The sequence below is a fragment of the Coenobita brevimanus genome, chromosome 103 (genome assembly GCF_032717465.1).
Source record: "Coenobita brevimanus isolate Jiangsu-jjx chromosome 103, ASM3271746v2, whole genome shotgun sequence".
Taxonomy (NCBI): Eukaryota; Metazoa; Arthropoda; class Malacostraca; order Decapoda; family Coenobitidae; genus Coenobita; species Coenobita brevimanus.
Window position 1 is genome coordinate 10,694,010 of NC_137056.1, and position 22,883 is coordinate 10,716,892.

The 22,883-nt window shown below is 40.9% G+C and overlaps 1 protein-coding gene across 1 annotated transcript in view; it reads right to left on the reverse strand.

The window, feature by feature from the left end:
* LOC145415727 (integrin beta pat-3-like) overlaps positions 1 to 20,442 on the reverse strand; it is a 59,505-nt gene extending 39,063 nt beyond the window's left edge. The window contains exons 1-3 of the mRNA XM_080284955.1: positions 20,338 to 20,442; positions 7,983 to 8,163; positions 1,783 to 1,924 (exon numbers count right to left, since the gene is read on the reverse strand). Coding sequence (XP_080141081.1) covers positions 1,783 to 1,924; positions 7,983 to 8,150 — 310 coding nt within the window. The 5' untranslated portion in view covers positions 8,151 to 8,163; positions 20,338 to 20,442. The remainder of the gene's footprint in view (positions 1 to 1,782; positions 1,925 to 7,982; positions 8,164 to 20,337) is intronic.
* Between the last annotated feature and the right edge of the window lie 2,441 nt (positions 20,443 to 22,883).

Consider the following 22,883-nt stretch of genomic DNA (forward strand, 5'->3'; position numbering starts at 1 on the left):
ATGGTACCAAGTCGGACTGGGGATTAAAAACTAACAGTGTACCACAGCAATCACTACTCAGTCCCATTATAAATAAATAAATAAATAAATAAATAAATATATATATATATATATATATATATATATATATATCAGCAAATATGCTGATGACACAAAAACAGGACGTAAAATAAATTCAACTGACTGTTAACCTTCAAAAGGACTTCGATATATTGTCCCAGTGGTCTAGGGATTAGCGAATGGACAAGACCATCGCAGATAAAACTTAGATAATAAAGAAAATATTAAATCGGAATCACAGTCAGTAATAACCTCAAATCATGGAAACAGAGTATTAATGCAAGAAATTAAGCAAATACGGTCCGAGGATTTATTTCGCGATCATTGAACAATAGAACATCTAATGCTGCAACTTTATCTAGCATTAGTAAGACCACATTTAGACTATGCCGTGCAAATTTGGTGCCCAGTCTATAGAATGGATTCAAATTCGTTAGAAAATGTACAGAAAAAAATGACAAAAATAATATTCAGAACCTTTCATATAAAGAAAGACTGAAAAGACTTGATCTGCATTCACTAAAAAGGACTTAGAGTTAGGGAAGACTTAATTGATGTGTTCAAATGGATGAATGGAATAAACCGGGGAGACATTAGCAAAGTACTAAAAGTAAACATACAGGATAGAACTCGAATTAATGGTTTCAAACTAGATAAAATCGGTTTTGGTAAGGAGAGATGTAGAAACTAGTTAGGCAATAATAGTGGACGAATAGAGTAAGCTACCTTTTCCTGCCTCTCCCATCGAGAGTTTCAAGCACAGACTAGATAAAAATGTGACAAGTAAGGGTTGAGTAAAAAAAAAAAATGTCTTAGTTACTAATCTATTATTTTTCCTTTTCAGGTTTCACTACTATAGTCTCTTTTCTCCTTAGGCACTTTCTTATAATATTTCCACGTCAGTTTTTATACACTGCGTGGTGTTCTTCCTCACTTCTTCCTGCCGGTTTCCCTCTGTCTGTCGTCGTTCCCTCTACCTACAGTACCTTTTTTCTTCTACCTGTCATCTTTTCATCTATCTGCCGTCTCTTCTTCTACCCACATACGGTATATTTCTATCCTAATCTGGCATCTCTCCGTATTGAATGTCGTGTTGTAACAGTCGACTGACACTAGAACATGATGCTTGTCACGAGGAAGTGTTAATAAAAGGATGTAGATCGGTAGTACTGACTCTTTTCTGCCCCTGAATACGTGAAACAAGGTGCAAAAAGGCGTAAATCCCGGCCAAGTTAAAGCGAAGGGGGAATAATTGCATATACAGTATTTGTACCCGAAACTCTCTCTCGACTAGAAAATTACCAGGAAGAGTCTTTTGTGTTGCTGGGATCGCTCATTCTGCTGGTGTGGATGTGGCACTAAGAATATGAAATTAACAAATGAAGCAGGGTATACTTTAATAAACACAGACTGAGCCACCTCAGCAACACATGAGAAATCGCCAGGTGGAATGAAAGAGAAGCGTTATACAGAGTGACCCGTGTGTAACATTCCTCATCCACTCCGAGAGGTGCTTTCCCGTGTGTTGTGGGGACGGCTCAGTCGCAGTTTTCAATGTCTAACTTTTCATATTCATTTCTTGCACCCACTGCCACACCACACCCACGCCAACGGACTGAGCCGTCCCCGCAACACACTAGGTCCTATCAGTAAATTTCTAGTGGATCGCTGTTTATAGATCACCCTGTATACGGGCCACCCTGTGTTTAAGCCCTGACGCACCTGAGAATGGCTGGTCCTGCACTATCTCCACCTGGTTGCTGGGGTTCTCCAGGAGACCGAGGTCACAGAAGGTGGCAAGGTCGGTGCTGTTGTGGCGGCAGTGATGTACCCGCTTCCTTACACCTCCTTCTTCATCATCAACCTGCACGGTGGTGGTGGTAGTAGTAGTATTAGTAATTGTTGTTGTTGTTGTTGCACTAATAAGTAGAGGGACACTTAGTGGAGCGCATTTCTCCGACAAGGGCAACGTAATTTTCAAACCACCTTTCATAATGGGTTAGGGTCTCTCATTATTGATTAAGGTTTCGCAAAAAGTGTTTTCCTGATTCAGAATCTGTAATACGATCAGGATCGGTCCCAAAAGTTAATCGATTGTTCCCTGGGACGTGGGCTATCTACCCACCAAATTAGGTCCAAATCTCACTTGAGTTTTTGAGTAATCCTGCTAACAGACAAACAAACAAACGGGGGTGAAAACGTACTTCCCTTGCCAGAGAGAATAATAATAATAATAATAATAATAATAATAATAATGATAATAATAATAACTAGAAAGCACTCAGAGAGAGCATACCTCCGTCAATGCCACTGCCACTTAAAAGGATCCGGATTCTCCCTAAACTTCAATAATTCTTTCTTGGTCCATGGCCCACCTTCCCACAAAATCCATGAAATTTACTGAGAACTTTTGGAGATATTGTGCGGAATATTCCGGATCCGGATCCGGCTCTGCCCCAAAGTTAAATCATTTTTTTTCCCTGGCCCTTGGCCCACCCTTCCACAAACTCTCATCAAAATCCATTCTTAACTTTTTGAGTAATCTTGTTAACTGACAGGTTGACAAACAAATCTGTAAACAAACAAATTAACGTCAGCAAAAACATAACCTCCTTGGCGGAGGTAATAATAATAATGTCATCATCGTCAGAGAAATTACCAATAGGCCAAGTATCGAACCCGAGACTCTCAGGTGAGAGCCAGGCAGCATACCACTACACCACGACCAAGTAAAAGTTACCTCACGTTGTCACAATCTTGTAACCAACGTCCCTCCGCCCCCACTGTGGGCATGAAGAGGATGAGTTAACCCCCTGGCACTCGGGCAAGTAGATGCTTTTAATCTATCCCAAACACTTACGGCAAGTCAGAATAAAGAGAGAACTTGTATTTTTTACACAGGAAAAATCATCAGAGAAATTACCAATATGCAGGGAATCGAACCCGAGACTTTCAAGTGAGAGCCAGGCAGCATACCACTACACCACGACTAAGTAGAGTTAATTCACGTTGTCACAATCTTGTAACCAACGTCCCTCCGCCCCCACTGTGGGCATGAAGAGGATGAGTTAACCCCCTGGCACTCGGGCAAGTAGATGCTTTTAATCTATCCCAAACACTTACGGCAAGTCAGAATGAAGAGAGAACCTGTATTTTTTTTTACACAGGTATATTGGTAATTTCTCTGATGATTTTTCCTGTGTAAAAAATACAGGTTCTCTCTTCATTCTGACTTGCCGTAAGTGTTTGGGATAGATTAAAAGCACCTACTTGCCCGAGTGCCAGGGGGTTAACTCATCCTCTTCATGCCCACAGTGGGGGCGGAGGGACGTTGGTTACAAGATTGTGACAACGTAAAATAACTTTTACATGGTCGTGGTGTAGTGGTATGCTGCCTGGCGCTCACCAGCGAGTCTCGGGTTCGACTCCCGGCATATTGGTAATTTCTCTGATGATTTTTCATGTGTAAAAAATACAGGTTCTCTCTTCATCATCATCATCATCCCTATCTTATTTCCCACTAACGCATGGGATGGGAGGGATTTAAAAACAAGTACCTTGATAACGTTTTACGATAACGTCTCCACAACAGAGAAATATTGAACCATCACTTTATTTACCATTTTTTTTTTTCACTTTAATGTTCACTCAACCTGACTTGTGAAATATCTATTGACTGAGTGAGAATGAAGGCATGAACAGGCAATCTTATATGCAATTTATGCCTGAAAATGTTTATATATCTCTACCCCCGGACTGTAGGGCAGGGGTGGGGTGGGGGTCCTACTTGATAAACAATGCTGTTGATAAACACTCTTGATCCACAATACTAAGAGGAAGGGAAGGGGAGGGAAGGAGTTAAAAAAAAAAAAAAAGATGAGATGTATGAAAGTATAATTCTACAGAGATCCTCTCAAAAAAAAAAAAAAAAAAAAAAAAAGATATTTGGAATAAAAATTGTATATATTGTTTATATTATTATTCTTATGTCTGCTGAGAAACGATGAGAGTTTCCAACACTCACACACACACACACACACACACACACACACCATGATTACCCACCTGAGAAGAGCACTGCAACTTGCAGAACCAGCAAAAAGGTACCCAATGGACCATCATCATGATCATCCGTCCTATTTCCTACTATCGAATGGGTTGGGAGGATTTCAGAAACACGAACAGAAAATCATAAAAGTTGGAGGACTTCACTAACAACACAGTGCCAAGTGAAATGAACCATAAATTCCGTCCTTCATCGTTCATGCCTTCAAAAATCTGGCTCTGCCTTGCAAGCCTAACGTTGCACAAGGATGTCCATTTACCGGATGGACAGTACACTCTAGTTAATTAGCCTTAACTTGCTAGACACTGTCGTCCATTTCCAGCTTGTCTCAGGAATTTCAGTGGCAGAATATGCTCTATATCCTTTCCGCAGCACTAACACAATATTCTACTGTTAAAATCTTGCTATAGCTAAGCATTCAAGATATAAAGATGACAACGTTAGGCCAAGTTAAATAGTAAAGAACACAGCTTTACCCACTAACTAAAAGGCTTATACATAATTATCTGGAAGGAACCTTCGGCCTCTCCTCTTAGATTTGAGTCAAGTACTGAGTTTATGGTGAAAATATCTTCCATATTTTGTGATAATGAGTCATTTGTTTCACTGGCCATTTTAGTAAATATTACTTTTTATTTTAGTTATTGTCAAATTTAAACATTATTTTAGGATACAGCTAGGATATCCTTAAGTAAAAGGATTCTAAAATCCGTAGGTCTGTAGCAAAAGCAGGACTAATATTAACATGCATTTGCAAAGACATTAACAGAGTCACTGGAAGGCCAATGAAATCGCCATCGCTTAAGGTTTTGCCACATATATTCAATGCAGTCCTTTAAAAGATACTGCGTTGTCACGAATATTATTGTGTTTCAGTTTAAGTTTATATTCGAAGAATATTCACAATTCCATCATCATTCTGACCGGACGTGTGATAAACTCTTTATCACCAGGCTTTCCTGCCTAAAGCTGGACATGGGGAATATCAGAGTCATTGTCATATTATTCTTCTTACATATATTAACACTCTCAGGCTCTTAAGACTCACTCTCGACTGAATAAACTCGTCTGGTGTTAGATGGAATTGAATACTACACTGCTTTTACTATAACCTGGCTTAAAATTGCCATCCTTCCATCTTGAATACTGACTTGTAACAACAGATCAATATCAAAATAAGATGCTACTCAGGAAGAAGTGTATGGAAATAATGCAGAGTTCTAGCAGTAGCTTTTTCCCTTCATTGACCTACGTGGAATAAGCTGCTAAAGGACGAAAATCTAAGCCAGCTTTGAGTAAAAACAGTACAATGTAGTTCCCACCAGAAAAGGGTTGATGGCGACAGTACTGACACACTTTCGCTCCAATATTCACTCTCATCCATGCTTTTGCTGCAAAACCTATGATGGCTTTGGATGAGTAGCATATGTATCATTTTTAACTTCCCGCTTTACCAGTAGAAAGAGGGGATATATGGAGATATAATATTCAGTACACAATAATTAGTGTTGTGTCTTTATTACCTGTGTCGTAAGATGGTAGATACGAAAGTAGGCCTATTAAAAATATTTCATGAAATATATGAAGCTGTAGAGATGGCAGTGTCAAAAACCAAAAGGTATCTGAACAAAGCCGAGGCAGTAACATGACATTAAATCCCACCCCTACATCTGTGTGTGTGTGTGTGTGTGTGTGTGTGTGTGTGTGTGTGTGTGTGTGTGTGTGTGTGTGTGTGCTTTAATGGCATAGTTTTGTGCACTGCATGGATGGGTAATATACCATTATCATAACACCGGGTATAGTTATGTTACACCATAATGGCACGTACGTACTGGGGTGAGAAATACATATATAGGCTATACTGGGATAGGACTACCTGTCGTTTTACGGCCTAAGCCTTGTTCTGACTGTTTTGGGCGCACTGTCATCCGAGATCTTAATACATTTTATTAAATATTTCAATGCTTGTTTTACTTTTTTTTTCTTTTTTGGTGGTGGTAGGTGGTGATAACCATCATCCACTCACTTGACGTAGTGCTATCTGCTTCTTCCTCACCTTTAGGCCTATCAGTCTTTTTGTGTCTGTTCTCCTCTCTCCTACTTCTTTCCCATCCTATCTTTTTTTTAATTACTCTCCTTTCCACTTCAGGTGGCTCTGTACTGAGTGACAAGCTTAATGGTTTCCAATAAACCAGGAAACCATTCAAAACCCTGGGTGGTGATCATACGAGTATAACCAAATAACAGGGTGATGAAGGGCCTGCCATGGTTCCCTTGCTAACTGGGTGGAGACACAAATGCGTCGTCCCTCCAGGATCCAAACCTCCGCACTTTTCCCCACGTTTCGCTGCGGTGAGGTGTTGCCAGCCGCAAGAGAAAATCAGTTCACTGTACAGGACGAACCTGCAGGGGCGGTTGCTTCTCTGTGTTTGATGGGCATGCTCTACCAGACAGACCAGGGATAATCAACAAATACTGATTTTTTTTTAAGTCTCTAAGGGTTTTTTTTTTGAAGTCCCAAGGTTTTACTAAGTTATTCATCTTAAAATCGTCATAGCAGAGAATGGAATATTGAACAGTCTGACTTACCTCCTCCTCCCCGAAAAGTCCCTCTTGAGGTGAATACAATCATCTGGAGATAAAGGAGCAATACGAGAGCGCAACCCCTACGCCTTGTGATCGGTTTGTGACCAAACGTTTGACCTAGCTCTGTGACCTTGACCACTGATTGATTGTTCTTAAATTTAAAATACCTCAACCATGCGTGGCCAATGACTCCTACACAAAGTCTGGTCTAAACTGGACCAAAGGTGTTTAAATCGACCTTGCCGTGTAATCTGTTCTTTGACCTATTGTTCTCAGAACCTAATAATTTAATATCTGGCTGCCCCTAATTCAATTCAGAATTGAATAAAAACGTTTTGAGTTAAAGGGCCAAAACTTTGATGTTGTCTTGACCCTAAATATTGACCGTTACCAAAATTGAACCACATCACCCTTTGCCCACCTCTACCCTTCCCTCCTATTCCGACGTATTACCTTTGGCCTTTTTAAGAAAATATCTACAGTGCTTCAGACAGTGGAAAATGAAACCCCTAAGTGAAAAAATTAAGGGGGTGATTGGTTTTGCCATTTTTGAGCTAAAATGATGTAAGAATAAAGAAAAGAATATGGAGAAAACTTTTTGTCGACTGTGTTTTAGGGCGTTAAAGCTATGTTTTAGCTACTTTTGATGTTTTAGGTATAGAAAAACGTGACGATTGAAGCTAGATGATTTTTAAAAATCAGCATATCTGTGTCGCGTGCTACGAAGGAATATATATGTTAAGACTTATGAGCATGTAGGAGCCATCCCTACACAGTGTCTACCGACACTCTGACAACAGTGACGTGTGCATAATTTGTTCTTGTTATTGCTGTTGTTGCTGCTGATGCTGTTGTTGTTGTTGATGATGTTTGCAGCAGCAGCAGTAGTAATAGTTTTGGTAGTAGCAGTAGTAGTAGGAGTGGCAGTGCTAGCAGTAGTGGTAATAGTAGTAAAATATACTACTACTACCACCACTACCACCACCACCACCACCACTATTACTACTACTACTACTACACTACTACTACTACTACTACTACTAGATAATAATAATAATGACAATAATAATAATAATAATAATAATAATAATAATAATAATAATAATAATAATAATAATAATGGTAATAATAATAATGGTAATAATAATAATAATAATAATAATAATAATGATTATAAAACGAGTATCATCATCATCAACTTCATCATCACCATCATCATCATTATCATCACCACCACCCATTCACCTTTAATTCTCAGTTGACCCTTTACCTGTGAGCTGATGGGATGCGAACACCAAATGCAGTCCGGGATCTGTATACATTCACCACAGGTCTTCTGAGAGTGACATCTTTCTTGCCCATCTTCCTCTTCTTGTCCCATCACTATCACTCCCATCATCACCACCACCACCACACCACGCCACCACACCCTCACCATCTCTCCACTAGTCCTGAATGGGGTGAAAGGAAATGAAGGTAAAGGAAACTATTAAGAGAGTCCGTGTCTTATTTTCCAGTCACATCACCATAAAAAAAAAAAAAAAAGTTAAATATATTCTAGGTTGGAAAGTTGGTATCTTCACGACCCTTCCTTTGCCAATCCTGAAAGGGAAGGTAAAAGCTGGAAGAGAAATGAGAGTAATGTTAATACCCTATAGTATCTCATTTTACTGACCGTTCCTCATCACCATCCCTCTACTTAACATGGCATAGAACGAGGAAGTGAGTACCGTACACAGTGACTAAAAAAATGTTATAGCCTACATTTTCCCCTATCCTGAACTACTGAAACAACATACCGGTAATTTAGGCTAAATGATAACAGTTCAATAATATTCCCAGTCCTGCTCGAAGTACTGTACAATAAATTCAAGTTAAAGCAAAGAAGAAGAAGAAGAAGTAGTAGTAGTAGTAGTGGTAGTAGTAGTAGTAGTAGTAGTAGATTCCCCAGGTTTAGGTGAAATATGAACCCAGTGGACTACAGGTTGAAAGTCTCCTCTTCCTCCTCCTACAGTCCATCATCATCTTTTGGGGGGATATGGAGGGAGCTGAAGGAAGTTTGTATAACCAAGCAGTGGAGCCACCCAGCTATATCGATGCCACCACGTGAAGGCGTCCCTCTCCAGCAGCGGCTTGATTAAAGTAAATCCTCTTTCTCTGGCATGGAGGTGTTCCACAATATTGCGTCATTTTCGTAAATTCGTACAACCGATAATGTAGGCTGGTGGACATTGTGTAGATCAGCTTTATGGGTTGCGGTGGTAATTTAATAGGAAATACTGTTGTAATTTACCGTGGATTTGATTGGAACACACACACACACACACACACACACACACACACACACACACACACACACACACACACACCGCTCGCTGGCTCAGTGGTAGCGTTCTCGCTTGCCATCTGGTAGACGGGAGTTCGCGCCTCGCTCAGGTTGCGAAAAGTTTCACTGACGAAGTGGGTGGTTACTGTCCCCCTTGAGCAAGGGGACGGGTGTGTGCGTGTGTGAAGGTCACAGCCTTGCCCTTAGATCGGACTATATGAGCTCTCAGCTCCTTTCCGGGAGGGTAAAAGCTGACGATCACGACCATCAAGTGATCCTGACCGACCCGGTGAATTACACACACCGAGGACGTCATTTGGAGTTCATTCTTGCCTCTGTACCAGACGCTTTCATTCGGTTTAAGAAAGCACCCAACTATACTCTTTTTATTCTTACTTGGCCTAAACTTCCTACCTCTCTATCTTGAAAACTGAGTTGTACTGATAGAATAACACCAGGATATGATGCTAGTCACAAAGAAGAGCTATGGAAAGTATGCAGAGCTGTAGAACTGCCTTTATGAGCCAATGAACTACGTGAAATTAGATGCAAAAGAACTCAAATGAAGGTCAAATTAGCATGAGAGAGAGAGAGAGAGAGAGAGAGAGAGAGAGAGAGAGAGAGAGAGAGAGAGAGAGAGAGAGAGAGGTGGACAGGACACACGCGTCCGGTGATAAGACCTTCAGATAATGTTGGAAGATGTGGTATGTGTTGACAGTTATAACTACCAACATTTACCACAATTACCAACACTTACCACAACTACCAACACCCACCACAACTATCAGCACCCACCACAACTACCACCATAACCACTCTACCAACTCCCATCACAACTACCAACATCAACCACTCTACCAACACCCACCACAACTACCAACACCCACCACAACTACCAACACACACCACAACTACCAACACCCACCACAACTATCAGCACCAACCACAACTACCAACACCCACCACAACTACCAACATATCCACTCTACCAACACCCACCACAACTACCAACATCAACCACTCTACCAACACCCACCAAAACTACCAACACCCACACAACTGCCAACACCCACACAACTACCAACATTCACATTCACACTACCAACATTCACCATAACTACCAACATCCACCACAGCTACCAACACCCACCACAACTACCAACACCCATCACATCTACCACCATCCGCCACAACTACCACCATCCACCACAACTACCACCATCCACCACAACTATCAACATTTCCACAAGGGATGCCAGTAATCAGGTTTGTGATAAAACAGGACAAGATCTTTATACACTTCTATCGTTTTCCCTTTTTTCGAGATATCTTCCGCTCTGCTGAGACTGGTGTAGGAAAAAATGAAGGAAAAAAGGACTCGGCGATAAACACACACACACACACACACACACACACACACACAAACTAAGGGCCGCGTTAACCCCTTCAGTCCGATGATGAATTTACTATTTGCTGTATCTTCAGCGACCTCCGAATTATAATACTCGTATTCAGCTTAGTGGAGAGCTATAATAGTGATTTTTTTTATATATGGTTACGGTATATCAATTCCTACCAAGCGATATATATATATATATATATATATATATATATATATAGATAGATAGATAGATAGATAGATAGATACAGATATATATATATATAATATACAGTACAGTATATATATGTATATGTATCCCATGCTGAATAAAATTGTATGGAAATAAGTAACAACTTCACCGGATTCAGAGGGTCATCTTGGGTTTATGAGGCTCCCATGACACGTCATTTGATTTAAAAATTTCTCTTCACCACCAGATAACTTTATTCAGCTTTTGAACAGGGTGGGGGTGAGGGGGTGGGGGGGTTGGTATAGCCCCTTCATGAAAGGGGATTTCTCTACTGCTAAATAAAGTCGTCCGACGGTAGGATGAATAAATTGGACTCGTAAGAACGGATTTAATTATCAGATCCGATGACGTAGTTTCTAATTTATTCTTGCTACCAGCAGATGCAGGAACATGCACAGTTAAGGCTCAGGGGGGCTACAGTCACATGCCCTTGCCCTCTTACACTGACCTCTTTCTCTCAGAACTTGTATGTTTCAGGAGGCCTGGTGTTCAGACGGATATAATTCTCATCATGATATTGTTGTCACTGTTCGACTTGTAACCGGCAAAAGAGCGGATTTTTTTTATTTTTTAAATTTCTCCTATAGCTATAGCCCCTGCCCCCTAAACTGTGCACGCCACAGACACACGATTTTCTTCAGCTCAGGAGCTCTTTCACTTGAACTGGAGAGGCTGGGCACAGCTATCATCAACCTCTTCACAACAAGATGCCTGTGCTAAGTTGACTGAAATAACATGATGGTAGGTAACAAAATTATACACCATATAATATACGTCAGCATGCTGAAGGGGTTAATATTCTCTTCTATATCTATTCAAGGTACGACGATAATAAAATGACGAGAATGACATATACCGGTATGTACAATGGAAAATTAACTGCTTCTGTTCGGTGACTCATTCTTCATTCCCTTCTTTGTTACCTTCAGACGGATTAAAGGAGGTGTCTGGCAATGAAGGTGTTAATTGAGGGTATAGCTGACCTGCATAATTAAAGTAACCTATCCTAAAAATTTGTCAGATAGCAAAAAGTAAAACTGAAAGGGTTAAGTTGCAATACAGAAAATATTACTGAAGAGGAGGTGCCTCGGAGTCTCCTAAGGCCACGAGAACATGATAAAATGTGCATAAATAGATATACAGTCGAGAACAAAAGTCCATCTAATATTTCAACTTTTCCATTTTTCCTTTTCCTTTGTCGAATGTTTTTAAGTGTGGAACCATCATTTCTAGGAAAGGTCCTGTCCATCTGTCTCTCACTAACGAATTTCGGAAACACCATGCTTCATTCCCGTAGACAGTTAAGAGCTTTTAGCGGAGCAACACCACACCACACCACACCACACCACACCACACCGTACAGCACACCAAACAACATTCTCATCCCTCACCACACAAATCACCCTCCCACACCACACTACTGTACACTACACTACACCACACCACACCACACCGCACAGCACACCATACAACCTTCTCATCCAACACCACACAAAATCACCCTCCCACACCACACTACTGCACACCACACCACACCACACACCAGACAACCTTCTCATCCCACACCACAGAAAATCATCCTCCCACACCACACTACTGTACACCACACCACACCACACTTCATCACACCAAACAGCACACCATACAACCTTCTCATCCCACATCACATCAAATCACCCTCCCACACCACACTACTGTACACCACACAACACCACACAACACTTCATCACACCACACAGCACACAATACAATTTCCTCATCTCACATCACACAAAATCACCCTCCCACACCACACTGCTATACACCAGACCACAATTAAGGGTCCAGAATATCCTTGAAAGCAGACAATCAGTTTTTCTTAGATCATAGTCTTTACCTAGAAAACGACACGCAACAACAGAATCTACATCCCGATCCCTAACTGTACTGTTGGTTAAACTGGAGCAAACAAAATTTATGAACGAGACTGGCTGGCTCTGGAATTATCATTGTAAACTCCACATTCTGTGGAGTTCTTAATGATACTGCAGATATTACCATTATTATTATTATTATTTTTTTTTTTGGGGGGGGAGATCTAGAAGGCTGACATTCCAAGACCGTTCGAGATAGAGACTTGAAATTTTCAGGAATGCTGTAGGCTTCTTTGGGCACAAAAAATTTTTTCCTAGCACTAGCGCCTCACTAGCGCCCCTATTTTTTTTTTTTTTTTTGTGCTCTCCTGCGTAACAAAAACTACTGCACTGACTGCTTTGCAAATGTTCCAGTATGTAGTCGTCAACTTATACTATAGTCGCAGCGCACGACCCTGAGGTTGTCATTATCGTACCCTGGCAACCTACTATTCAAAAGTGCGTCCGATTTCGTATCATATTATACACGAATCATATTATTATGCACGAATATATTATACACGAATATTATTATACACGAACATACTATACACGAATCATATGCGTCTCATATTATACAAAAAATCAGACGCACTTTTGAATGATAGGTTGCCAGGGCACGATAATAACATCCTCAGAGTCGCGCACCGTGACTATAGTGCCCCTGGGTATTGATAATATTGAGATTCAACAAGTACTTTTTGAGATATTAAGGAAAATTAAAATGGCCGCCTCATTCCTGCAAGTGCTAAATCGGAAAGTATTTGGCCGATTTTGACCAAACTCGGTGGAAATGTAGTGGGTCATGAGTGAACATGATTTGCATAGTATGAATGACCTTGACTTTGATCTCAAGGTCACGGATTCAAATCCGTAAAATAATTTGAGTCATACCAGAAGTCCCTTATATTAGGTTTACAGTGATAACTAAAGTATTTTCATCTGGAATGTGGAGCTCTATGAATATCGCTTCAGGAATTTCAGAATTCTTCTTATTATTATTTCTTTGTTGCAGACTGAATGTGCTAATTGTTATACCACTGCCTCCTCCTACCCTGAGTCGTATCCTACGTGACTCTGGAGATCTCGTAACACATATTCCTTAGCGATTTATTCCACACATTGCAACTAAACATCGTCTTGTATGATATGGATACAATATGTCGATGTTAACACAATGTAAATAACATACAAGGAAATGTTAAGGTATAATATGCAAAATAACTCGGTAAGAAAGAGGTGTTACAAAACCTCCTGTGCCACGTATAATACAGCCCCTTGCCGTAAGCTGGGTGACTTGGGGTGGAATTCTCATCGGTTGAGGAAGCTTCCTAACACCCTTTCCTAAGAGATTTGTTTTGTCTATTACGCCTTACCGTCCTATCCTGTGTCATGAAAGTCCTTCCAATATCACCATACTCTGTATAAATAAGGTACAAAAGAAGATTAACCACCCATATCCTAAAGTAAATCGCTGAGGAAGAGATGTTAAGGAGCTTCCTTAACGAAAGAAAATACGGACCTTGGTAGGCTGCGTTACTCTGCCCACGGATGATCGTCTTTGATATGATGGGGCAAGGGAGCAGAGACGGACATGACCTAAGTATGAGACAGACGCAAAGGAATATATATATATATATATATATATATATATATATATATATATATATATATATATATATATATATATATATATATATATATATATGAGCCTCAGTGGTAGAGTGTGCGTTTCGTACACGGGTGAACCAGGGTTCGCGCCCCGCCGGGGTAATTAACTTTGGGAGGATTCACCTGGCCACTTACTGCATTGGCGGACACGAGGGGTGCTGTGGTTGAACCAGTGTCGCTTACTATAAAGTATGCTTGCACCCAGTCGGCTTGCACTGGCCGATTACACTTGGTTCACAGACTACACGCACATCCAGAGCCACTCCAACACTACAATTACACTTACAAGCACTTCTTACCCTACATACAATCTCTACCGGACAGCCAAAGCCACTTGGTAGAAATACATTGGCTGTTTCGTCCCGACTTCGGTCGGGATAGGCCGGTCCTGCATTGGATACTCAAACGGCTGATGATTATATATATATATATATATATATATATATATATATATATATATATATATATATATATATATATATATATTGTCCTTCACTGTGCTTTTATTTTAACGATTGCTTAGCCCTTTCAGTTTCGGGCGACGTCGTTTTTAATATATTTCTGCTATTTTCAGACTCTTTTATTCTGCACTGGGATGGCATCTCGTAAGGAAGGGGTATGTTAGAACTATTTCTAACCCCTCCAGTTCGAGAAGTCTGTCCTAAACTGAAAATAATCGTCATGAGATGGCCAAAAAAAAAAAAAAAAAAAGTCCCTTAAATAGCACTAGAAACTCACCTGACAGTGTTATCTTTTGTGTTATGAGGAAGGCTCAGTCTGCTGATATGGACGTGGATGTGGCAGTCGGAGTTAGAAATAATGACTGATACAAGGCAGACACTGATAACGCCGACTAAGCCGTTCTCACAGTACACGAAACAGCATGTGGCGGAGTGTACGAGGATGTTACACCCTGTATAACGAAAAACATACGGTAACGGTTCCCTGGCTGCAAGGCTTAGTGGTACAAATTCTGACAGATGCATGAAAGAACTGTAAAGGTGTAATCTGAGAGGCTACTTATCCCATCACATCTCAGACGACAGCCAGCTCGTGACTTTTGTCACGTCTGAGCCTACTCCAAAGCACCCCATCCCTGCCCCCACCCCAATCACGTCCCACTCCATCTTTGCCCCACCTTCCTTCACCCCGCTCCACCCTGTCTCGCACACTATTCCACTCCGTCCCTCACCCCACCTACTGCATCCCTCACCTCACACCACTGCACCCACCTCATCCCTCATACTACTCAATCCCTCACCTCACCCCATCCCTCACCCACCTCACTCAATTTCACCCCTGTCCAACCTCTACTACACCTTCCTCCACCCAACTCCATCCCTTTCCCCACCCCACCCCACCCATGCACCACTTTTCCCACCCCAACCCTAAACTCACCTTCCTCATCCTTCCCCACCTTTGTCCTACCGCACCCCACCCCCACCCAATCTCTGCAATGCCTTCCCACACCTAACCCTACCCCTCCCCAATCCACCCCACCCTTCCCCTGGTAGTTGTGATGCATGCTGGTAGTTGTGGTAGATGCCGGTAGTTGTGGTGGATGCTGGTAGTTGTGATGAATGTTGGTAGTCGTGGCCGGGACAGCATAGATCGTGAGGAACTCCATGATATTAAGATTAAACACTAAACTGCTTTTTTCCAACACTAATCCTATTTATATTGGCTACATTCTCTGTCTCTATCTGTCTGGATGTATGTCTGTCTAAGATGATATGAAACGAGTAACCATGAGCACTGCATCTCTAGCATCCACCAACCTTTTGTATAATAACGAAGGCAGTAGATGTTTGTTTGCTCGAGCGAGTTAGCGATAATGAAGGCAGGCGTTCTCTAAATGCTGGTAGAGTAGTTGACATTTTCCTGAGGCTGGAATTACGATGCACCCCCCCCCCTCCCTCTCTCTCGGCTAAATTCAGCCAGGAACAATCCTTACATTCAGAGGCTTTAAAAACTTGTCTCGAATAACGTATTCTCTGCTACTGGCACATATATTTATTTATGCCCACACCAGACGAGTTTGCTCAGTCGAGAGAAATCCCAGTATTCAGGGGTTAAAAAAAAAAAAAAAAAAAAATCAAAGCCATCTCACGATGGGATCTCACCACCCTCGTGGCCGGAAAGTTTTTCCTCGGCACATAATTTTGCACCCACATTTCTGAGTTGACACAAATTCAGGATGTACAAAACACACAAAGCCAGCCAGCCAACCTCAAAACTAAAAACAATGCCACCCCGCTCACTTACCACCTATGTTGCGAAGCGAGCGGGGTGGTAATGTTTTCAGTTGTGAGTTTGGCTGGCTGGCTTTGTTTGTGTGTGGGTAAACAATATACCAGAATCTCATGAACGGCTTGAGCTATCAACATGAAACTTTCAGGGTATCAAGAGATGGCCAAAATCTTGGACGATTTCGAAAATGGACACACAGGGTCAACGTTAAGGTCACCAAAGGTCAACTAGTTGACCTTTGGCAGCCATTTTGGTGACCTTGACCTATTACAATTGGAGACCTATTCCCATTACTACATTCCACCAACTACAAGCTTGTGGCTAAAGTGTGGGCTGTAGTAAAGGGTATAGGTCTCCAAATCTCCTCCCAGCCTGAATGCTCTTTTGTTTCTGTGCTTTTTTCACCTCTTATCTCAGCAATTTTGCCCTTTGCAGATTTGGAGGCCTATGCCATTACTACATCCCACAACTTAGCCACAAACATGTATTTGTAGCTGATGGAATGTTCTTGTTTCTGTGCTTTTTTTTTTTTCATCTCTCATCTGTGCACTTTTGCCATTCCTACTTAACGATCATTTTATAAGAAAATTTTTTGTTTTCTAGTTCTATTCCAACACACCAAACGATTTAATTCAGCTGAGGCTGAGTCAGATGAGCCTGGCGTTAAAACTGTCACCACTGATCCTATCAGTAATTATTCCAGTCTTCTAATCTACATAACGCCGTACAATTTTATTCAGTCTAGTGAGTCGTACAAGCCGCCAGACTTAATAATTTCTATCTCCTCACAGCACTACAGCTATAACCACCTTTCCCCGTATGAATTATACTTTCCCCCACTTCCCGTGAATTACACTTGTTACTTTCCTTTGAACTGTACTGTACTTTCCTTTACGGTGAGATGGCATCTTTCGGCTAAGTCAGAGTAAATAGTATAGTGGTGGCAGAGAATAAAATGCAAAAATACGTCATTGTTGTGAAGGAACTGAATTCAGGCTGTGGAAAATGTAATTTACTGAGACATTCCCATACTTCTGTCAGTTAAAAGCGACTGTTAGGTGTGAAACTACGGATAACTTGACTGGAGCTTATCAGCCGAGCCGAAAGGGATGGAGGACCTTTGTCGAATTATATGCACTGTTCACATTAACTACTATCCATTTCAGAGGCGGAGTTGCGCTGTTTATCGCAAATATCTCCTAAACGAATCGTTGGATCAGTATGGTATTTCAACACACTACTTTTGACATCCGGGCCTAATTTATGACCCTTAAACCATATTGCTATTTATGTTATGTGAGGAGTTTACTCGTGAAAAATAACAGAAAGTCGACAAGTCATGTTGACGCATTCGAAGGAAAGTGTTGCCCCCCCAACACCCTCCCAAACTATTCCTTAACTACCCCTACTTCTCCCCCTTCTCGTCCTCGTTATCCCTCCTATTCTCCCCGAGCTCCTCGCCTCCTTCATCACTCTTGTGTCCCTCCCTCATTATCCCAGCACTGTATTATAATGTAAGAATGTTATGTAGTTGTAGACGTATTTATATGATTATTTGCAATGGATGCAAGTCGTATTTCGCGTAGAAAGTACTGTACATCAGGATGATTACGTACATGTAATAGAAGCTGTGCCTATATGTTTGCAGTGTTTATGGTCAACCATTGAAATTCACGAACTGCAAATTGTATCACTTGTTGCCTGAACCTTCTCGGAGAAGTTATTACTATTATTAAAATACTGTGTATTAATCCTAAAATGTGAACATGGTCCAGTTGATATATATTGTTTTACCTGTCTCTATTTATATTATTACAAAATTATAAACTCCAATGCTCTATTGTATATGATGCGTAATATTCATTAATATATACATACATACATCGTCATTTTATTGTAAATACTATTACATACATTCCATTACATTTATTAAGTTGGAGCAATATATTATATTGTAGGAATAAAACTATGTAAACAATATAACAAAATTTAGTAAACATCACTTTCAAAGAAGACGTCATCATCATCATCATCACTGGCGATGTTGATAATAATGGGTTCCACTCCCTCGTGTATGTTGTCAGTCTTCCAGTATTCAACAGTAGGTAACTGTGTTAAATAATATTACTAATGTATGATAAGTATATACATACTGTCATATTCAAATATTATGTATGCAATTAGAATGAAAAAAGAAAACGGAAGTGCAAAGATGGGAGAGGGATGGTGTGACTGGGAGTGAAGAGGGAAACGGGGAGGGGGTGAACGCGATATTGGGGGGTAGGGAAGGAATGGTCAGAGGGTTGTTCAGGGTGTTAGTGGAGGAGCTACCCCACACAGTCGCACTCGTCCTATTTTGTATAACACCTTAGATTTCATGACTGGATTAGGCTTAATATCCTTCAGTAAACTCCTAATGTAACATATGTAGCAGTATGGTTTAAGGGTCATAAATTAGGCCCGGATGTCAAAAGTACTGTGTTGAAATATCATACTGATCCAACGATTCACTTAGGAGATATTTGCGAAAAACAGCGCAACTCCGCCTCTGAAATGGATAGTAAGTGTATATTTCCCATCTGTCCATGCTGAATGCTGAGATACAAGATATTAACGCTAGAATATGATGCTATTTGCAAGTGATACGGAAAGGGTGTAGACACCAAACTGTCGTTTTCTGCCAAGGAAGATGTGTTTAAGTTGCAAAGGAACGAAATCTCCTCCTAATTAAAATCTGGGTGTCGTATTCATAAACTCTTCTGATCATAAGCTGCTTATAAGACCGGGTTTACTTTTAGTTTATCATATACCAAACTCAATAAGTCACATTAAGATACAGACAACATGAAAGGTGATGGGATTCTATGGGACGTAGCCATAAGAGCAGTTGCTTACCTGCAGTCGACTGATCTGCTCAGCCAGCCAGTCCTGGGTTATGCAGCAGCAGCAACAACAACAACGGCGTCAACGACGACGACATTATAAACTTCACACCCAGTCCAAAGTGCATAAAGTGAAAAATTCGACGAAATGGAACGGTCCATGATAATAAACAGTACATAAGCTAGACTCATTTATCGTGAAAACTGACTTAGGTCCATATTCTCATCTGTTTAGGAAGCTCCCTAACATCTGTTCCTTAGCTATTTATTTTTGGACTTGACTGGCTAATTTCGTTTTGTATGCTATTTATACAGAGTATGGCGATATTATAAGGATTTCTAAAACACAGGATAGGAGAGTAAGGTGTAATAAGCAAAATAAATCGCCAAGGTGTTAGGGAGCTTCCTTAACCGACGAGAATACGGGCCTTTGATCCTTTGTGAATGCTTCCCCTGAACGCTGGCAGCTATAGTGAAAACGCTTTAGACCTCTAGCACAAAATTCATAATAAAGTATGTTAAATTAATCAGAATTAATGCTACATGGTCAAACAGAGCTCTAGATGTGCTTAAAGTTTCAAGACATTGACGTATATTGTCTTGTGACGATGTTCATTGTAAACGCGAGTTTAACATGAAAAAGTTACAGCGACGGAGCAAATGTTGACCATTTCGTCTATAATGGGCACAAACATACATAATTTCCGTCAGCAGTCTCATTCTAGTACGAAGTGCTGTGTATGATTTAGTCTATCCTTAATGTATCTTGAACAACTGAGAACTATGAATGACTCGCATACTAACTGTACGCAGTTAAATCACTTAATAACACGTGATTCTTAGATATGCTGATAATTCGTGTTTCCTTTTCCTTGTTGATATCAGCATTTACTATGTTTTCACTAAATTACAACCACGATAGCTCTCGTATCACGGAGTGAGAACTTGCTCTGAAACAGCAAACAGCACATACCTTCACTGATATATTTTCAGTATTCCAAGAAACTGGAAGAAAAGTTGTAAGAATATAGATTTCGCAGGAGTCACCATCGGCACATGACTTCCCTTAGCCTAGTCCCCAGCTGACTGAGCTACAGAGCCAGTTCAGCCAGTAGTGCTGCCTGAGCTGGTTATCGGGACTCGCGAGAGCTCTGAGTAAACAAGTTGTCAGATCTAACTTCATAAGTATAGCTAAACTTGCTTTTAGACATCTCCAGAATTTCGCTGAGCACAGTACAGTTCCTGAAAACATTTAGGAAAATAGAAACATCTGAAGAATATAGCTATTATTAACTGCAATACTCTCCAGAATGGCGCTAGGTTTCTGGTAGCAAGATGTGAAAAATCTTAGGCGCTAGCGGGAAAATTCTAACTTGGCAACATATGAAGTAAAAGCTGCATCCGTTTTCTCCACATCACTCCAGTCCCCTTTCAACTTCACTCCAGGAAGATGGAAGATTGGAATAAGGTAGTCAGAGCTCGAAAGAGACAAAATGAAAGGCAGCAAGGCCTTACCATGATCAATGGATTTTTTTTTTTTTTTTTTTTACCTGCGTCAAGATATTGCTTTCATCGGAGTGTTTATTTCTCTGCCTGTGTGAATAAAAATAACTTTTTGATCAGATTTTAATCAAACTTGGTGGATGGGTTGAGGCACTGCTCTATTGTTCTTGACACGAATAGGTCTGAAGTAGTCACATGGCAAAGTTACAGTTTTGATCCGATTTAGACCAACTTTGGGGGCAGGGTTGAAGATAAACTAAGAATAAGACTGACGAAGAGACTGTATGTGAGTGAGGTGGAGGGGGGGAAGAGGGAGAGGGAGGCCGAGGATGAGATGGAGGGATGGGGTGAAGAGGTATATGAGAGAGAGGGGTGTGAGTTGGGAGCAGGGCAGTGAAATGGCGGGGGAAGGGCGACTTGGAGGCGATTTGTTTGTGGCCACCCCAAACGGGATTGAGGCGTCTGGCAATAGATATATAGAATTTTGAGAACACTCAATCTAAGGATAAGGTCACAGGACAAAGCCAAAGTTCAACTTGGTTTGTGTGTAAACTAAGTAGCTAAAAACCTTTTAATCTAACTTGGACCAAACTTGGTGGAAGAGTTGAGGGTCAGCCAAGGGGTAGACCTATTATATATTAGATCAATGAGCTAAGGGTTAAAGTCACAGCAATGGTTGCGACCATCATCCTTTCACTTGATGTAGTGCTGCATATTTCTTCCTCTGCCTTTATTATTATTTTTGTGTCTTATCCCCTCTTCCTATTTCTGCCATTGTTCCTGTAACTTTTCATTGCTCTTCTTTCCTTTTCAGGCAGCTTTACATTGAGTGGCAGGTCTAATAGTTTCCGGTATGCCAGGAAACCATTAACAACGCTGGGTGGTAACCATATAACCAACCCATACGTGTTCCCTATGTGTCAACAAGTGTGTTGGCAGAGGGTTAGTGCCTCTCCCAGTAAAACAACTATAGTCCTTCCAGTATATGCTGAGCGTTTGGGTGTTGGCCTTTCCGGAGAATCCCCCGCGCGCATTTCTGCCAAATCAGGCCCAACACACACCACTCTGTCTTATAATTATGTCAGCTATTTACTATTTCTAAATTAATTTGTATATATTCACTTCTCTAATAAGGCTATATAGTGTTATGAATGTATCTTTTTTTATATATATAATAGCAATGATTTTGTATAAATGCAACATTACTTGGCAGCGATGCTGTCAGACGTTGCTTTCCTTCGAGCATGGGGACAGGTGACACGGTCAGGGACGACCGTGCTAATCAAAAGGTGGTCAGTTACTCTCTAGCTGCCAGACAGACAGACAAACAGACAGAGAGGCTTCTCCACTTCGAATAATTCATCACACTGTATAGCCTTATTATATAAATAAATCTACACAAAATTGATAACGTTCCTTTTATTATGCAGAGAGAGAGAGAGAGAGAGAGAGAGAGAGAGAGGCTTCTCAAATTCGAATAATTCATCATACTGTATAGGCTTATCAACACAAAATGTATAGCGTTCCTTTTAGTATGGAGAGAGAGAGAGAGAGAGAGAGAGAGAGAGAGAGAGAGATAGTAGGGCTGTACGAGGTTTGGCACGCCGCACATGAGGGAATCCCCGGAAAGGACTCAAACGCTCAGCATATACTGAAAGGACTATAACTGATAGACAAGCGCTGCCCCTTGCGGGATTGTGGCGTCTGGCTATAGATAGGTAGACAGAAGTACTGAAAAGTGTATTTGCAACAGATAACTGCTTATATTAAATAGTACACATACTTATTTAACCGTCATCGTTAGTTAGGAAGCAACTCCAAAACAATACAATTAAGTGACTGAATTACCATTTGCGACAATAAGATGACTCGTCATTAATTCATTTGCTAGTCATCTCTCCAACAACCGCTATTCTAGCGAGGAGACGGTGAGATGGCTGGCGACCCGTTCACCAGCGATCATGTTAGCTTGCTGTGTAGGCTGAAGTCACCCCTTGCAGGACAAAGGATTGAAAA